General features: G+C 39.0%; 1 protein-coding gene across 3 annotated transcripts in view; it reads right to left on the minus strand.

Annotated features, from left to right (window-relative positions):
- The window catches only part of LOC134350545 (proteasome activator complex subunit 4-like), a 149056-nt gene that overhangs the window by 104982 nt on the left and 24100 nt on the right, over positions 1-19974 (minus strand). For all 3 annotated transcript variants that reach the window (XM_063055875.1, XM_063055874.1, XM_063055876.1), the window contains 9 exons: positions 19235-19384; positions 13909-13972; positions 10678-10752; positions 8295-8417; positions 6673-6765; positions 4105-4370; positions 1126-1312; positions 783-876; positions 23-83 (listed from right to left, as the gene is read on the minus strand). In XM_063055875.1, coding sequence (XP_062911945.1) covers positions 23-83; positions 783-876; positions 1126-1312; positions 4105-4370; positions 6673-6765; positions 8295-8417; positions 10678-10752; positions 13909-13972; positions 19235-19384 — 1113 coding nt within the window. The remainder of the gene's footprint in view (positions 1-22; positions 84-782; positions 877-1125; positions 1313-4104; positions 4371-6672; positions 6766-8294; positions 8418-10677; positions 10753-13908; positions 13973-19234; positions 19385-19974) is intronic.

Below are 19974 nucleotides of genomic sequence, written 5' to 3' on the forward strand. Positions count from 1 at the left end.
TTAATGAACCCTTGAAAAATACCTGTCCATAAACTGAAGAACAAAATCTTCAAATTCTGCTGTTGCTGAGCAAAGTTGCTTTTCTACCTAAAACAGAAAAGGGCACCAATATTACTTCAACAGAATCGAACTTCAATGGTTTTCTGATTTCAGTTAACTGAAAATTACGATGCCAATAATTGCCTTTTGCCTCCCAACCTCTGCTAATTTTCTGTCAAGGTTCTTCTGCAAATGAAGAAGCTGACTTTTGCTGAGCTACAGATCCATGCAAGTAGCCCAGCCAAAAGAAAATTCATCAAACCAAAATTAAGTGTAACAGCAGTTTTTTTTTAAAAACTGTAAAAGTTGCCTCAACCCAACTCACCCCTGACCTGTGAATTCCCATAGACCATCACACACAACAGAAAATTTGTAAATGCTGGAAATCCAAGCAACACACACAAAATGCTGGAAAAACTCAGCACAACTCGGCCTCAACAGAGCAAAGGGAAACACTCAAATCCTGACTGTCCTCTGTGTACTTTCATTTTTCCAGCATTAAAATTGAACAAAGATAAATGTAAAATGTTGTCAGATAAAGACAACAACAAAGGAAAAGAATTAACTAAGAAGACAGCTCTATAAAAAGCTGGTGTGAACACAATGGTTAGTTTCTTGGTTGAAGGATCCTACAACTGCTTAAACGCTATAATGTCTATGTTTATTGACTTTATCAGTGCTTTTGTTAACTTAAATTGTAGTTTTAAAGGAGAAAGCTTGTGGTTAAAATGTATTAAACAAACCTACCTCAGAGAGATCATTTCTCTCTTGCAAAATAGATGAACAGTCCACCAAAGGCACAAGAGTAGAAAACGTGGCTATAAACTGGAAGGTGATCTGCATGGAAAAAAGGTATTATACAAGTTCAGTTTACAACATTGAAACCAAAATGCTATCCATATATTAATATCATTCTGAAAATCTAGAAGATTAATGAGATGAGAGTGTATGATATGTATAATACCCAATCGTCAATGAAAAATGTCAACGATTTATCATCCAGATCTGGCTAAAATAAAACCACCTTGGTAAATATGTAACTTTACATTTGTTTATCCACGAATCTAAGAACCAAGTATAATATACCATGCACTTGCTAAAATCATTTGGATCCACCCCAGGTAGAGCTCTCATTAATAGTGGAAGCATATGCGTTGGGCCTTCTGGGAACCATCTGCCCCCCGATACCAAACTGCGAGCAACTCCAATCACACAGCTCAGTGTCGCTGTAAGTTGGTGAGGTTCTGTCAAAGTCTGCAATGCAGGATATGTTCTAAAAAGTAGGAAATAAATGGAGTATAGTAATTCAAATGTTGCATTTCAAAAATAACACAAATCTTGCATGTTGTGAACAAATATAACACAAAGAAATAAAGTTGATTTATCATACCCAAGCATAATGATAAATTTCATCATGTTTGAGAGTTTAAGCAAATTTCCATAATAGAGCAGGTGACCACATGGTTCCTCACATATATAGTTGTAAGAAAAAGTTTGTGAACCCTTTGCAATTACGTGTTTTTTTTTGCATTAATTATTCATAAAATGTTGTCTGATCTTCATTCAAGTCACAATAATAGATAAACACAATCTGCCTAAACTAATAACACACTGACAATTGTACTTTTCATGTCTTTATTGAACTCACTGCTTAATCACAAATAAACCCTTCTCGGGCTCAAGCCAGGTAAAGGTATCGATTATAAGCAGTGTTTCGATGATAAGCTCTGCCACCTTCTTCAGGGATGAATACTGAAAATGGCAGTTTGTCATTGACATATTGGTTATAGTCAATATCTTTACCCCGCTTGAAGCCCAAGAAGAATTTATTCATCATATAAGCCGGGAAAGCACTGGATCCTTTTACACATTGTTTAACCATTCACAGTACAGGCTGGAAAAAGTACGTAAAGCCTTTGTATTTAATAACTAGTAGAACTTCCTTTAGTAGCAATAACCTCCACCAAACATTTCCTGTAACTACTGAACAGACTTGCACAACAGTGAGGAGGAATTTTAGACCATTCCTCCACAAAAAACTGTTTTAGTTCATTAATATTTCTGGGGTACCTCGCATGAACAGCCCTCTTCAGGTCATGCCACAGCATCTCAATTGGGTTAAGATCCAGATTCTGACTTGGTCATCACAAAACACATACTTTCTTCTATTGATGATTTACTCGAGTTTTTTTTTGAGATCAGTGGTTTCCTCCATGGTGTCCTTCCATGAAGACCATTCTTGTTCAGTGTTTTTCTTGTAGTGGACACATGGACACAGACTTTGGCAGGTTTAGAGATTTCTGCAGGTCTTGTGTTGTTACCCTTGGGTTCTTTTTCACCTCCTTCAGCATTGCATGTTGTGCCCTTGGTGTGACACCCACTCCTAGGGATAGTGGCAACAGTACTGAATTTCCTCCATTTGTAGCCCATTTCTCTTACTGTGGAATGACTAACATGCAGATCTTTAGAAATGCTTTTGTAGCCTTTTCCAGCTTCTTACATCTCTACAATTCTTCTAAGATCCTCTGAAAGTTGTTTTGATCACATAAACACATCTTTCTGGAGAAGAGCAGGCTCTGTCAGTAACTTGACTTTGTGGTGTCTTTTTTATAGGGTAGAGCATCTCAAACCCACAACTCCCATCTCATCTTATTGATTAGAACACCTGACTCCAAATAGCTTTTGTAGAAGGCATTGCCCTAGAGGTTCACATACTTTGAACCCAGACTGTGATTGTTTAAATGATGTACTCAGTATTGACGCGAAGTAGTACAATTGTTTGCGTGTTATTAGTTCAGGCAGATTGTGTTTGTCTATTATTGTGACTTAGATGAAGCTCAGACCACATTTTGTGAGTAAATAATGCAGAAAAACAGGTAATTGCAAAGGGTTCACAAACTTTTTCTTGCAACTGTAACAATGAATATAATTGTCTGAAGCCAGTGTTGGAGGCTTGGGTTTTTCCTTAAATATTCTCCTTTAATGACCATTTGCAGTATGACACACCATTCAGTGCACCACACACTGGTATAATGCTTTCAAGATTTTTGAAGACACACATTAAAATGGCTGATTAAACACGATCATGTACTAATTCTAAAAATTATTTACTGAAAAACAAATGAACAGTTACAATTGGACACTCTCAATTCAATTAATGTAATTTGTCAATACAATAACACAAAATAATGAATAGACTACACTTCTCATTAGTGGGCTTTATTTCTGGACAAATAATTTGCTACCATCTTCCCACAACCTAATCTTTAAATTTCACAAAAGCTATCCCTACAACTTTCAGTTAAAACTTGATTGCGAGTGAAAGACCCCATCTCGTTTAAAAACATAAGAAATAGGAGGAGTATACCATCTAGTTCATCGAGCCTGCCCCACCACTCAATAAGATCATGGCTGATCTGTCCACAAACTCAGCTCCATCTACCTGCCTTTTCCCCATAACCCTTAATTCCCTTACTATGTAAAAACCTATCTAACTGTTTCTTAAATATATTTAGTTAGGAAGCCTTAACTGCTTCCCTGGGCAGAGAATTCCGCAGATTCACCACCCTCTGGGAAAAAGTTTCTCCTCATTTTCATCCGAAATCTTCTCCCCTGAATCTTGAAACAATGTCCCCTAGTTCATAGGCCTTTCCTCCTCAAACTGTGTGAGACAAGTACTAGCGCATAGGTTTAGGGTGAAAGATAAAATATTTAAGGGAAATCTGAGGGGTAACTTCTTCACTCAGAGTGTCTGGGTGCAGGTAGATGGGACTAGAAGACCAAATTGGCACAAACTAGATGGGCCGAAGCCCATTTCTGTGCTCTAGTACTCTATTACTCGCTATCACAACCAGGCAACAGCACTTTTGTCAAAATGCAGCAATCTGTTTTTAAAGCATAAAATTTAACTACATTCCAAAGTTATTCTATTTATCTCCTAAGATAGTTAGACCAGATTTCAAAAAACACTCACAACAGCATCACGTTACTGATTTCCCCAAATGTTATACATTTAACAAAGCCAACAGTAGCAACTAAACATGGAAAGCCCGAGTTATTACTTACTTTTCAAGCACTGGGGGGATGACAAGCTCTGGACGCATCAGAGCAAGATTTTGAAGAGCCTGAGCAGCCTCCAGACTTCCAATTTTACTGAACATAGCAAGCACTACAGGCTGTTTAATGCTTTCCACAAAATCAGTAATGTCTTGCTCTGTCAGTTTGTGGCTGTCCGGTACAGTGTTTAACCATGTTGTCTTTTTATACCGTTCTCTGTGTAGTCTTCTAACAACACTAGTAGGTAGACGTTGTATCAACTTCATCAATTTCATCTGTTACAAAAAATGAGCTCATTAATGACTCACAACTGTGGGAAGGATATGATATAGGAGAAAGAGGGCAGGACAGGGGAAAGAGTAATGGAGTGGGATGGGGAAAAGGAGGAAATACAAGAGATGTTAATAGACTACACAAAAAAGTTTTGATCAAAAATATCCGATGAACTCAAATATCTTTTATTGGGTCACCCAAAAAATTAAATTAGCAAATTGCAATGATGAATACAACCTGCAGCTTTATGAACATAATGCACTGAGTAACAATTGAATACAAGTCCATCCCAATACATTATACACCATGAATGTCATTGACTTGTGTAACTCAGTTCCATTTTAATTTCCTTATAATGTCCCAATACTCGAACATTATAAAGAAGAATTTATAACGTCCTTGAAATTTATAACGTCCTTGAATATTACATAGAAGTATTAAAAGAACATGGGGAAAATGAGAAAATGAAACAGCAACTGTTAATTCTGAAGCAGAGCTTGTACTTCTAATACCAGCAAAAACAGGTGAAATCTCCTACTTTCCACACTGAGACTTCATAATTATTGTAGCTAAACAATTGAGATAGGTTGTTATTCTTCTCCAGAATTTAGTTGATCACAAGTGGTACAGAACACCAGAAAAACTAAAAATAAAAGATAAATTAACCTAATTTTCAGAGAATGCCAACATTTCTTGAAATTAATCTACATCAATAAACCTTTTAATCATGGCCTTCTAATATTTTGCTTTTAAGGAAAAGGATGGAATGAGGTAAATGAAACCTGGACAAACATTTGTTACAGCACCCTTCCCTAACTTTTGAGATTGAGGAACAATTAGCAAAATATGTTTTATTCCCTCAGCTTCACTTGTCAAATAACCAGCTCTGGAATACAAGCCATTATAACTCAGCAGGGAACATTGCCTCTCCCCATATCCAGTACAAGCAGCTGTACCTAAGAATCATGTAGAATAAATCAATTTGGGTGATGAATGGCTTCTGCAACAGTGGAGACTTCAGCTCCTCTGTCTTAACATGGTTGTCATTTCCACTGGTGTTGTGCTCCACTGTTATTAAGCTTGAATCTTCATGAAGCTTCATCCTTAGATGGTTGTTTAAGTGCCCAGAGCTACTAATGACTGCAGAACCAATCTATTAACTGTGACCCACACTGCTTCTGCTGTTAAAGCTACATCTGATCCTATGTTGCATCTTCACCAGGTTGGCAAATAATTTTGAAGCAGAATTCATGCTGTTTCAAGTTTCTTGCCACTTTTCATTAAACCGATAATTTAGAAACATTAAGTCAGCATACGCAGAGAAATGCTGATATTGAGAATCTGTCAAAATTGCTTGCAGAAGCACAATCTGCAAATTTGGAACTAGGACCATGGAGTTAAGGTGGCAGGAATGATACCAAACAAAAAGCACAAATTATTTTCCAAACTCCAAAAGTAGAAAAATTCACTGAAGGTTAGTGTTAATTGATTTACAATCAATGATCTTACAGAATAATACCCCAAATTTAACAGCAGTCTGAAAGATTAAATTTAAAAATGTAAACAAGGCTATGAATAATTTATCCAGATAGAAAAGTTAGGTTTTTCCAAATTTTTAGTTACATCCAAGGCATCTATTTTTATTTAGTATACTAAGAAAACCTACAACGAATATAAACCTAAAGGCCACTCTGTTATGCTCCATGTACTCGTCAGGGCATTCAATACCAAATATTTACAGGCATGGTGCAACATAAATATATCTGTTACATGATTGCACCAATGACTTTTACTGACTGGTTAATGTTCAATTACGAAACAGAAGTACACATATTAAAGCAGGCACTGCTGTCTACTGCTTCTGAAAACATGCACATTTGTATCAGAATTAGTTTCAACATCTTAAAAAAAATCATATCAAAACTTCACATTTCCTATACCTAGCATGCAAATTATTGGTATTTGAAGAGTAAAGAGTTTTAATGCAGAATACTTAAATGTTAATCAAGTCTTGAACAGTAATTAGTCAGACTTCATCTATAGTGTTTCAAGCTCCTTTTAACTTATTGCATAAAAAAGTTCCCTTCCTATTACCAGTTATAGCATTTCAGTGATTGCAACATATCCTGAGTCATGTGTCCGAAATAGTTTGCTCATTTACTGTGAAATGGGTGGCACAAGCTGTCCAGAACATTCATTCAAATCAACAAACAACTGAACAGACAGCATTTTGCCAACCATGATTGAAGTGTGTTTTTTTTTAAAACAGATAACAGATGGTACTGAAAATAAAAATGTACTTACCAACCATCTCCCATTATTAGATGGATGATAGAAAGATGCAATACTGTTAAAAAGCCCATTCAGATGCTTCTGTGCAAGCTTACTAGGACCCCCCTATGAAATTAAAATTTTAGATGTTATTTTGAACGTACATTGATGTCATCACAATAATTTACAAAATAAAAATTGAAATAGAAATCATTTGCAGATAAATATTTCTCACGACATTGTTCGCTTCTTCTATCCTATGGGTCTGCCCCATCTTACAAATGCCAGACTTATGTACTGCCCATACATATGAACAAGTTGTGGGAGTTTGGCAGTATAGATTGGCCAGCTGCTACAAGCATTTTCTGCCATGTTGGAGCTTGGCTCGTAATCACATTTCTAACTTGTGAACTATTTGCATTAGAGACAGCTCTCAGGAATAGAACCCTATTATAACGTAGAGAGGACTTTTATTCTTGTAATAGAAAAGTTTGGGACAGTGCTTCCAGAATCTATTACTATTTATAAAGTATTACCTAATTACTCTAAATGCTGGAGGAACTCAGCAGGTCAGGCAACATCCAAGGAAATGAACATACAGTCAACATTTCAGGCTGAGACTCTTCTGCCTGAATCATCTACTGTTGGTTCATTTCCATGGATGCTGCCTGACCTGCTGAGTTCTTAAAGCATTTTGTCTATGTTGCTTCAGATTTCCAGCATCTGCAGAATTTCTTCTGCAGTATTCAATTACTCTCTATTTTTTTTTCGATCTGTTTCTAGTACAAGAATCTCTAATTACTGGTTTCTCTGCCAAGAAGGGAAAAAAGTGAAGAGGAAGAACCCCTCTCTACCACCCAGTTTTACACACGTACTGATAACTTTCCTATGCTAAGAAAAGAAAACATTCAACACACCATGTTCTTGCAACTCTAATAGATTAACCCTATCAATCTCATTCTCTTTCTCCCATAATCTCACAATTTACTCCTCTCACGCTAACTATGACAATGAAGTAATTTACAACAGCAATTTACTTAGAGTATGAAGTTATTTACAATAGCAATTAACCTATCAGTGCTACACACAAAATGCTGAAGGAACTCAGCAGATCAAGCAGTTCCCTGCTATGGAGGGAAATAAACAAATCACATTTCAGGCCAAGACCCTTCATCAGGACTGAAAAAATTAGGTTTGTCCATATTACTTTTCAAATGGTATAGAGCAGTACATTTTGAATTTAATACATAAATTTCAAGGGGGTCTCTAGATAGTCTTCACCCTCTTTCGTTTCATGCAATGACTGTAGTAGCTTATTAAACCTAACCCATTCTTGAGATCACTGGTTATTGTGGGACATCATAAACCCACCAAAAAAAACACTCACCACCGGTCCCATGAAAGATAAAATACAATGTTGGAAATCCTAGCTTTGTATAATTAACAAATATTTCTATTGACAAATGCATTCTACATCAACTGATTTTTTTATATTTCAGTTCATTAGTCAATAATATTGAGTATTTATAATTTCAAAAACATATTTTAGCACAGGAATAAAATTAGATACAAATCTGTTCACTCATATTTACTGCAAGATAAATAAATAACACATCCTCTGAATAGCCTAGTAAAATCTACAATTAACAACTAACCAGCATGGATGTGATCCAAACCACCACATGGCCTATTTCATATGCATTTGATAAAAATTTGGAAGTTGACACTTGACTGCTTCCTACTGGCAGATTTAAACTTCTCAGAAATCTGGTAAAAATCTGTAAAATAAGAGATAATCAGTAACCAATGCCATATAAAACACATAATTTCACCTTAATTAGTTTTAGCTAGGACACAAAAACACCAAATTGACAACCTTTATAAAAAAAAAGGTGTAGCAACACCTTTCTTCAGCTATTTTGAATAACTGATAAAGAAACAAACAAAAATCACAATTGATATTTATGATGTTTTGAAGCAAACACCACTTTAATGTTCCGAATTATGAAGCCAGCAATGACAAGGCTCTGACTAGTGTTTACCATAATAACTAATGAACCAGAAAGCAACTAAGAGAATTACAGGTAGGAAAGATTTGACCTGAAAATCCCAGACATGTTGCCAATTCATTGCAACTCTGCAGACTGCACATTAATACAAAATCAATCAGGAAGATCAACATGAAAGCCAGTCTTGCCTGCCAAGATTTTGTACCAGCTTTGAAGAAGGCTGACGAATGCTTTCCCCATACAAGATTTTGATAAAGCAGAATCAATGCAAGACACTTAGATTGCAGATAATTATCTGTTCTAAAAAGTAAAATCTTTCCAATAACTTACTTATTTAGAAATACTTTAAAACTCTTAAATTCCATTAACTTGTAAAAATTTTCCCCAAATCATTTCCACATAGACAATATTACAAACAATCTAATGGAAGAAATCAGCAAGTCAAGCATTTTCTGTAGAAGGGAAGGAAATGCTGTGTTTCAGGCTGAAACCCTGCAAAAAGATGAAGAGTGAAGAGAGAAGGTAGCTAGTATTAAGAAGAGTTGGGAATGGTGACACAGAGACAAGTGATTGTTAGATCAGGCAAATGGGGAAAGGTGAGAGGAGGGGAAGGTGAAGGTGGAGTCACCTCGGAGGGTGATGAAGCAAGAACACAAAAGCTACCTGTGCTTGAATGTGTTAAGTAAAAAGGCAATAAGGGGATTCTTTCAGGGAGAAGTATTCGGGTGGAATCAGAAAAGGGTGGTGGAAATCCAATGGGTAAAATGTATGGGTAGCAAATGGATGAAACCAGGATCTGTAGGTGTGGGTCGGTTAACAGATAAAAATGAATGACTGGAGCGAATCCAAAGGAAGGGGTGAAGTAGGAGGCGGCAAGGGTTATCTGGAACTAAAAAATTCAATGTTCATACCATCGGGTTGCAGATTTCCCAGGTGGAATCTGAGGCGCTGTTCCTCGTTTGCATTAGGCCTCACCGAGCATTGGAGAAGGCCGAGGCTGGTGTGGGAAAGGGGCGTTGAACCGGCATGCACCATGAATAGCCATTGTGAACAGACTTTAGGTGCTCAATAAATCTGTTACCTAGTCTGCGCTTGCTTTCGCTGACATAGAGGCCACATCATCAGGAGCACTGAATGCAGTAAACAAGATCAGATGAGGTGCATGCGAATCTTTGGGAAGAATATTTAGATCCTGGAGGCGAGAGAGGAGGTGAAAGAACAAGCATTGCAAGGAAAGATCCAGAGATCAGAAAGGAATGAGCTAAGCAGGGTGTCGCAGAATGAGTGGTCCCTGTGGAAGGCAGAAAGAAGTGGGGAGAAGATGTGGCTAGCAGTGGAATCTCACTGCAGCTGGCGGAAATAACAAAGGATGATACGCTGGGTGCAGAGGTTGGTTGGGTGATAGGTGAGAAGCAGAGAAACTCAAACTCTCCACAATTCAACTCACTGTTCCTCCAGCTGAGTGCTAACTGTTCCTTATTCCGGTATCTGAGATCACCTGTGCCTCCTGTACAATACCTTGTTTATTTGAACTTTGATTAAATTTTCTGGAATTTTTAAGAAACAACTCAAAGAAAATCCTTACAGCAATAAAGGTCACTTTGCTAATTGTTTTTGTCAGTTCCTTGCTCAACTGTACGCCTTGCTCAAGCCCTGCTAATTATTTTGCCTCAAAAACCAATCTAATTCCATTTCTTAAGTTTAACAAACTTAAGCATAGTTTGTCTTTAAAGGTTAAAGCTGGTGGCTTGATTCAACTGTCACTACATTTTATCCTGAATTTGCAGGTATAGTTACTGGAACCATCCCCTGCAACACCACTGTTTCAGCTGCACAAAATAATGCCCAAGAGTAAGCCACAGGAAAACCCTGAAGATTTTTATTTAATTTTTTGCTGAGGTTTTTGCCTAAAGTACATATGCAGTTTTTACAATCATGTTGCCTACCAGAACCTCACCAAGGCAGTGACTCAAAACTGGAAAGCCACAAACAGCTCATCACCACACTTTAAAATAAGAATGCAAGTTACCTTTGGAATGTATTCATCCCAATCAATGTACCCAATGTTCTCTGTAGCCAAACGAGCAAACAGGTTTACCAAATTCTGTCAATATAACAGAAACATTTTTGTTTAGGATTTAATGCATTAACCTATGACAAGTAAATTCAATTCAGAATCGCTGGATTGCTAGAAAATTACTGCAAAATACAAAAAAAAATTGTACTCTAGAACCCACTTAAAAATAATGGACCCCAAGCTAAAGGAGGGAAAAATAGGAGGGGCGAACAAAAATTATGATAAAAACTGGGCATTTACCAAGCTTTAAAGGGATGAATGAGACTTTCCCTCTGTCATCCAATTGCTAAATGGACATTGAACCCATGAACACGACCTCACTTTTTAAATATATATTATTTGTTTTTTCTTACACGATTTTTAATCCATTCAACATATGTATACTGTAATTGATTTATTTTATTATTTTTTTCTTCTTCTATATTATGTATTGCATTGAACTGCTGCTGCTAAGTTAACAAATTTCACAACACATGCCAGTGATAATAAACCTGTTTCTGATTAGAACCCTAGTACCCCCATTCAGAGAATGGGACATGTGCAATTATAATGTAGTCAGGAGAACAGGATTACAAAAAAAAAAACAAAAAGCTGGAAGAATGCAGATTTCCTTTTTTTTTCAAAATCGGTCTACAAAATGCTGTATTTTTTGAGAGGGTGGTACGATGAATAACATTACTAAAATTGAACATTTTTAATTCTGAAGCTTTCAAGTGCCAGGGACGAACGCACATTGGCAAAGACTGTATGTGCCTTGAAGATGATGTGATACAGGCTAAAACTTTGTAGGTGATCTCAAGATTATGGTGAATAGGAAATGAAATTGGTTTATTACTGTTACATGTACCAAGCAAGATACTGTCTTGCATATTGTTCATACATATCATTTCATTACAGTGCACTGAGCTAGAATAAGGTAAACCTGCAGAATAAAGTGTAAAAGCAACAGAGAAAAGGTAGTGCAGGTAGACAAATTGGTGCAAGATCATAATGAGGTAGACTGTGAGGTCAAGAGTCTATCTTATCATACTTAGGAACCATTCAATAGTCCTCTAACAGTGGAATAGAAGCTGTCCTGGAGTCTGGTGGCTCTTGCTTTCAGATTTTTTGTATCTTCTGCATGATGGGAGAGGGGAAAAGAGAGCATGACCAGGGTGAATGGTTCTCTGATTATGCTGCTGCTTTACTGAGGCACCATGTATAGGCAGTCCATGGAGGGGCCTAGTTTCCATGAGGTGCTGAACTGTGTCCACAACTCTCTGCAGTTTCTTGCAGTCACAGGCAGAGCAGCTGCCCATACCAAGCAGCAATGCATCCAGATAGGATGCTTTCTAAGGTGCAGTGAAAAAAATGGTTAAGAGTCAACAGCGACATGCCAAATTTCTTTAGACTCTACAGCAAGTAGAAGTTTTGATGGGCTTTCTTTTCTATGGCATCTACATGTTTGGACCAAGACATGCTTTTGGTGATGCTCACTCCTAGGAATTTGAAGTTCTCAAACCTCACAAACTCAATACCATTGATGGAGACAGAAGCATGTGCACCAGCCTCCTTCCTGAAGTCAATGACCAGCTCATTTGTCTTGATGACATTGAGGGAAAGGTTACTGCCATGACACCATGTACTAAGCCCTCTGTCTTCGCTCTGTCCACTTACTAATTCCCTTCTATTCAAACCACGCAGAGTATTTCAAGCTAATCGGGAAGGGCCATGCTATGCCAGTGAGGCTGCCTGATCGTTTTTTAGCCCATCATAGAGCGTAAGCCCCAACATAATTGAAGACTGGTCAGGGATTCGATTTTGGATCTGTATTGTCTCTTGAGCTCTCTGATGGCTTTACAGAGGTCATGTTGCAATTTCTTGTAAAGGTCAAGGTCACGGGATTTGAACGCTGCAGTGCTAGTCTTCAGAGAGTGGATCCCTGGTTCAGCCATGGTCTCCAGTTTGTGAACACCCAGATTGTCTTCTCTGGTACACCGTCCTCAAGACACTAGCTGTTAAAGCCCATGATGGCGGTGACACTCTCAGCTGGCAGCTGAGTCTGCGAACAAAGACCAAACTATTGACTCAGTTGCTGACAACCTCACCTATTTCCTCAGAGCAGCATTGTACAACTTTCTGTACTGAATCCTCCCATTTCAATTTGTATGCAGAAAGGAGCACAGAATGGTGGTAAGATTTACCAAAGTGTGGACAAGGATGACTTAGTAGGCATCTCTGGTCATTGTACAGCAATGGTCAAGGGTGTTTAGATCCCTGGTGTGACAGGTGATGTGCTGGTAGTATTTTGGTAACACACTTTTTAAATTGGCCTATTTAAAAGTCACCAACAATGATAAAGAGAGTCTCAGGGTATCCCATTTCAAGGCTGTTGTCCACAGAGAGTAGTTCAGTAAGTGCAAGTTTCATGCCCTTTTGGGAATTAGGAATTTATCCAAGAGATCATGAAAATCATCTAGAATAAAGGTTACAAAGGCTTGGACAAGGCTTCAGCAACTAATATGAATTGAACAAAGCCTTAGAGGTAAAAGCATGCATTCCTTGTAATGGAGGATCGACAGATATAAGCTTGCTTTGGGATTCAGTGTAAACAGTAAGGCTCAGACCACAGTAGGGATGTAACCAATTACAGGCTGTTCCCTACTTATGAACACCCAATTTATAGATACCCCTTCATAGCACAAGCTCCCATAACATTAAATTCAAAAGTCATACATTAGTACTATGAAAGCATAGTATTCAAAGTACTAATGCATGACATGAATTTAATACATAGAATTCATACATAATCATTCCTATAAACATCAGTAGTTTCCTCTTTCTTTACCTTTAATAATAATTATTGTTTCTTATTAGCTTTGACGCCATTCATTATAATACTGTGGGAAACGTACCAAGTGAATGTTGTACATTTCTACTTACGAAAAAAAATTAACTTCGGGATGTCAAAAAATTAGAACTCGTTCATTACCCAGGGACAGCCTGTGCAGACTAATGAAAGTTGTGAAAAGCAGGTTGAAATTATATGTAAGAGTACGTGACTAAGCCAAAATTGAATACCCAATATGCTGCAAAAATTGAAATGACTGAGGAGTGGTGGAGAGTTGAAGCCAGGTATTGTCAGTAAGACCATTGATTCTAAGCAGCATTATCGATCTGAGTCAATTGGAAGAACCGACTTACCCCTTCCCACTGTGGGAGATTCTGAACTGAGACATAGAGGCCCATAAATTCATCAAACCAAAGCCTGCAGAAATTAAACAAATATGATGCCAAATACATTAATGAAAACAAATGATTAATAAGCAAAATAATCAAGGCTCTTACACAAAATATATTGAGAATGTGAGAATCCATAGCGAATTAACTCCTGTCCTGCTAAATGAGGACTAGAGATAAATCAAAGGCTTCAGATTTTAAAAAGTTTACAGAATTCAGAATAATTGCATCAAGATTTAGAAAAGGAATTCAGTTGAAAATGATATTAGCATCAAAATGATTTTAGTGATTTTCACTCCAGATATACATTTTCCTCTCTGTAATGGAAAATTGTCAGCCTCCCATCAGTAATGACTAACTTTTTAAACACAGCAGGAAGCTATTCAGCCTATTAAGTTCAGATCAGCTTCTATATAGCTCTCCTGCTGAACCTTTATACTTTAAAATTACCAAACAATTGGTACTAGAACGTACAATCATCACAGCGATATTTGATTCTGCACTTCCCACTCCCTGGATTACAAATATTAAAAATATTAAAAATAGTTAAAATTAGTAAATATTAGAAATTTAAATTATAAATCATAAATAGAAAATAGAAAAATGGGAATTAAGGTAGTGCAAAAAAACCAAGAGGCAGGTCTGGATATTTGGAGGGTACGGCCCAGATCCGGGTCAGGATCTGTTCAGCAGTCTTATCACAGTTGGAAAGAAGCTGTTCCCAAATCTGGCCATACGAGTTTTCAAGCTCCTGAGCCTTCACCCGGAGGGAAGAGGGACGAAAAGTGTGTGTTGGCTGGGTGGGTCGTGTCCTTGATTATCCTGGCAGCACTGCTCCGACAGTGTGCAGTGTAAAGTGAGTCCACGGATGTAAGATTGGTTTGTGTGATGTGCTGCCCGTGTTCACAATTTTCTGCAGCTTCTTTCGGTCTTGGACAAGACAACTTCCATACCAGGTTGTGATGCACCCTAGAGGAATGCTTTCTATGGTGCAACTATAAAAATTACTGAGGGTTTCAGGGGACAGGCCAAATTTCTTTAGTTTTCTCAGGAAGTAAAGGCACTGGTGAGCCTTCTTGGCCGTGGACTCTGCTTGGTTGGACCAAGTCAGGTCATTTGTGATATTGACCCCGAGGAACTTAAAGCTTTTGACCTGTCCCACTTGTGCACCACCGATGTAAATTGGGTTGTGCGGTCCGCTACTCCTTCTGAAGTCAACAACCAATTCCTTCGTCTTGCTGATGTTGAGGGATAGGTTATTGTCTTTGCACCATGCCACCAGGTTCTTAATTTGCTCTCTGTACTCAAACTCATCATTATCCAAGATACGGCCTACAATTGATGTATCATCAGCAAACTTATATATTGAACACAAAATAATCTGCAGATGCTGGGGTCAAAGCAACACTCACAACACGCTGGAGGAACTCAGCAGGTCGGGCAGCAACAGTGGAAAAGATCAGTCGACGTTTCGGGCCAGAACCCCCCGTCCTGACGAAGGGTTCTGGCCCGAAACGTCGACTGATCTTTTCCACAGATGCTGCCCGACCTGCTGAGTTCCTCCAGCGTGTTGTGAGTGTAACTTACATATTGAGTTTGATGGAAACTTGGCTACACAATCATGGGTGTACAGTGAGTACAGCAGGGGGCTGAGTACACAGCCTTGTGGGGCACCGGTGCGCAGAGTGATTGTAGAGGAGAGCTTGTCCCCTATTTTTACAGCCTGGGTCCTGTCTGTGAGGAAGTTGAACCTGTCAGTAATTCTATTGATCCTTTAGCACCCACCTACATTAAAGAGTAAGTTTTAGTGGACAATAAATTAACCTGCATGTTTCAGAGGGTTGAAGCACCCCAAAACCCATGCAGTTAAGAAGAGAACATGAAAACTTCTTACAGATCATATCCAAGGGCAGAATCAAACCTACATCCCTGAAACTGAGAGCCAAAGTTTACTAAATGCTGCTGCCACTGCAATGGCTCCCCAGGAGAGGGTGTAAGTGGAACATAAGCATTTATCCACACCATGTCAGCTAATATGATCTCTCAGCAGGCTCTGCTGTATTTGTGCAGCTGCTTACATCACCCTTTCTCTTCTATCCAACTTTCATCCCCTTAAACTACTCTGCTTCAGCTACAAAAACTCTATAGCATCACACTGTGTACTAACATTTCCTCATATTCTCCAAAGTAAATAGTTTATATTTAATGTCTCACTTACGCACTGAGCTCTAGATCTTACAATGATTCCGGCATCACCTTGTTTTTCATCACTAAATGTCAACATAATGATCATTGCTCTATGTAAACATTCAAAATGTTTCTAAATACTGTACTTAGTACTTGCACTTTCTTATCCTAAGCATCGCCAAAGTAAATTCACTGCCTAAAGATCCCTCAGAGTCTGCCCAAACCAGAAACCCTGGATAAACCAGAAGATTCACAGTCTGCAGAGAACTAATCCATAGCATTCAAGAGCAGTGATCCAGAACCCTACACAAAGTCTAGGTACGACCTACGGAAGGCCATCATGAGAGCAAAAATGCAATTCCAAGTGATGTTGGAGACACAACTGAATACATGACAGCAGGCTTTGAATGCCATTACTCCCTACAAGGCAAAATCCAACAGCATAAATGCAGTGTTACTTCACCCCACCCCCCCCCGGATGAGTTCAATGCCTTTTATGCACGCTTTGAAAGGCAGAATAAAACTACACCTGCATGAATCCCCACAGCATCTGGGAACACTGTGATCGCCATCTCAGAGGCCGTCAGAACAGTTTTCAAGAGTATGAACATTTGTAAGACATCATGTCCCTGTGGTGTACCTGGCAAGGTACAGAAAATCTGTGCTGAACAACTCAATGCAGTGCTCAATAATATCTTCATCCTCAGAACTTCAGTGGGAAGCTTCCTCCTGCTGCAAAAGAGCATAAACCAGACCCAAGAAAAGGGTTATGATGTCTCAACAACCATCGCCCAGTAGCACTCCCAACTACTGTGATACAGTGCTTTGAGAGGTTAATCACAGTTAGAATTAAATCCTGCCTGAGCAAGAACCTGAACTGCTGGAATTTGCCTATCTCCACAAGTCTGCAGCAGATGCAATTTCACTGGCTCTCCACTCAACTTTGAAGTATCTCTCTCTTTGGTTGTCCATCGAAATCCAATGATGATGTCCACCCTTTAACAGTGAGATCTTTGATGACTATATAGTCCTATCCCGGGCCCACAAGCTCTATTGCAGGTGGGACATGTATATGTAGTAGTGGTGATGATAGTGGTGGGACCCATGGCTGCATTTCTCCTGGCTCTCTTCTGCTGTCTTCTGGTTGTTCTTTCCACCTCCAGAATACGAACCCCGTCCCTACACAGTCGTCGCCAAGTGGTACGGACAGCAGCAACATCCTCCAGGTCCTCGGGTCTGATCTTGCACTTCCTTAAAGCATTCTTCATCTAATCCTTATAGCACTTCTTCGACCTTCCAGCTGAGCGTCGACCATGATGTAGTTGGCCATATAACACTCTGCGGGGTAGCTGACATGGGGGCATCCTTATCACGTGCCCCAACCACTGCAACTGACGCTGGGTGATCACGGCTTCAATACTCCTGCAGTTGGTCTTTACAAGTATTTCAGTGTGACGCACCCGCTCACGCCAGGTAATTCCCAGGATGCACTGGAGGCAGCTTATGTGGAAGTGCTCCAAGGACTTAATGTGACAGCTGTAGGTTACCCAAGCTTCAAAGCTATAGAGGGTGGTGAGACAGACCGCTTGGTATACGGTGACCTTTGTGAAGGGACGAAGGCTCCTGTTCTGAAAGACTCTACGCCAAAGTCTCCTAAAGGCAGCTGATGCCTGTTTAATGCGGCTCTGGATGTCGTCGTCAATGCCACTACCCTCAGAGAATACTCCCCAGATATTTGAAAGATGGCACTACTGACAGCTTTTCATCACCAACAGAGAAGGCAGGTAGAGTGGGTGGGACACTGGTACTCCACTGGCAAACCGCTTCTGTCTTGGTGGTATTGACAGTCAGCCCCATCCTGCTGTACGCTCTCACCGCCACAGCAAGGACAGTCTGACGATCCTCCGGAGTATGGGCCACAAGAGCACAGCCGTCTGCATACTGCAGCTCCAGGACCCGCTCTCTATGGAGTTTGGTGGTTGCGTGGAGCCTCCTGATGTCAAAGAGGTTGCCATCTAATCTGACATCCACTGCCACACCGCTGCTGCCTTCAATCTCGTTATGAAGAAGCTTGGTAACACACAAGAGGAAGATGTTAAAGAGCACCGGCGCTAGTGCAAAGAGACTGTGCAAAAAGAGTTCCTATGGGATGTCCTCCCCAGGTCTGGGTGTCCCAATAAATTTGTTAACATCTTCGCCAGTCCCACGATGGGATGACTGCTCAGGTGACTATAGGAGGACAAGAGTCCGAGCCCTTCCTTGTACGCATAGGATTGAGGCAGGGGTGTGTGCTAGTGCCCATGAAGTATCCAGAAAACAGCAAATCATACATCAAGCTTCAAAACTGCTTCCCTCTACAACTGGGACCTAGACTACTTCATCAGGAGACCACAATCTGTATCAATCAGTAATAACAGGTTCTCCTTACTCACAATCAACAGAAGCACACCTGAAGAATGTGTGCTTATACTTGCGTTATTTATTTAATCGGGATCTCTTGGTCCAGTTCTAGGACTTGCATGAAGATCTGATCAAAGTTTAGGTCACATTTATGCAGAAATAGAGAAAATTCTATAGGGGTTCACAAACTTTCTACCACCATTGTATGTACATCATTTCTACCACAAGTTGTTATTTGCAATTACAAGAAATCTTGTGGGGTGGTGGGGTGGTGGGGGGGGGGGGTAGGGAAGCCACTGCATCTCACAATTCATTCCAAACTGCATTTTTGTTCTATACTTTCCTCCATACATCTTTTAAAAATCAAATTTCTACCTTCATATGTATCTTCATCCACTTAACCAGTTTTGACAAAGTCTATATGTACTGCATTGACTGTACTTTCAATATCAAGAGCATCTTTAAAAGGACTCTATTAGGTTTATCAAATGTATTTTTTCCTGAAGTCTCTTTTGGCTGTTTTATTTTGCAATATTCTAAGCCTTAGTCAAGAATTACCAGACCATAAAACCAACAAAAAAAATAATTAGAATAGTCTAATCATCTTCAGTCATATTGATAGTGTTAATACCGAATGTTGAAATGATAAACAAGGAAAAGTAAAGACAAATTACAATAAATTAGGATAAAGTTGTAAACTGACCTAAATCCTTTGTGATGCAAATAAGGCGGAAGAGAGGTTGGAAGGAACATTTCAAAATAGCTGATTGCCTTCTGCATGGTGACATCAAAAGGACACATCAATGGCCGCCATTCATCTAACATCTCAGCTGTAGCATCATCTGGAAAATACCTAGCACAAGAAATTATTTCTGTGCACTGAACATAGTACTGTGTTCCAACTAATAACTCCAAACAATGTTTAAAAGCGTACAAATATGTACTGCACAGAGGTTGGCACTACATCAGGCTTGTACTGTAGTAACACAAAAGAACGCTAGAGCACTCAGCAGATCAGGCACTATTTATGGAAAGGAATAAAGAGTCGACGTTTCAGGCCAAGATCCCACTGTACTGTTTTATGTTCTATGTACGTTTGGTTAGCTTAATAATTTCCCTCAATATCTTTCACCACAAACTAGTTTAACACTTTAACTTCATGTCACATACAAATGTAGAATATAAATATTTGTAACTCAATAAGTCATTGGAAAAGATACCCTTTTATATTTGTTTAGGAGTTAATTGACTTATTACTTAAATTAAAAATGATCTCTGGTTTAATGTCAACATTCTTGAGCTGATATTCTTGACTCATTTTTGGACAAGCATCAGCTTGCCAAACTGAAAGCTCAAGCCACCTTTATAATATCAAGAACTTCTATACTATTGAGTGTTCAGGCACATTTTAACTGTAATCATTACCAGATTTAAAAATGAGGT

Source organism: Mobula hypostoma, chromosome 8 (genome assembly GCF_963921235.1).
Source record: "Mobula hypostoma chromosome 8, sMobHyp1.1, whole genome shotgun sequence".
Classification (NCBI taxonomy): domain Eukaryota; kingdom Metazoa; phylum Chordata; class Chondrichthyes; order Myliobatiformes; family Myliobatidae; genus Mobula; species Mobula hypostoma.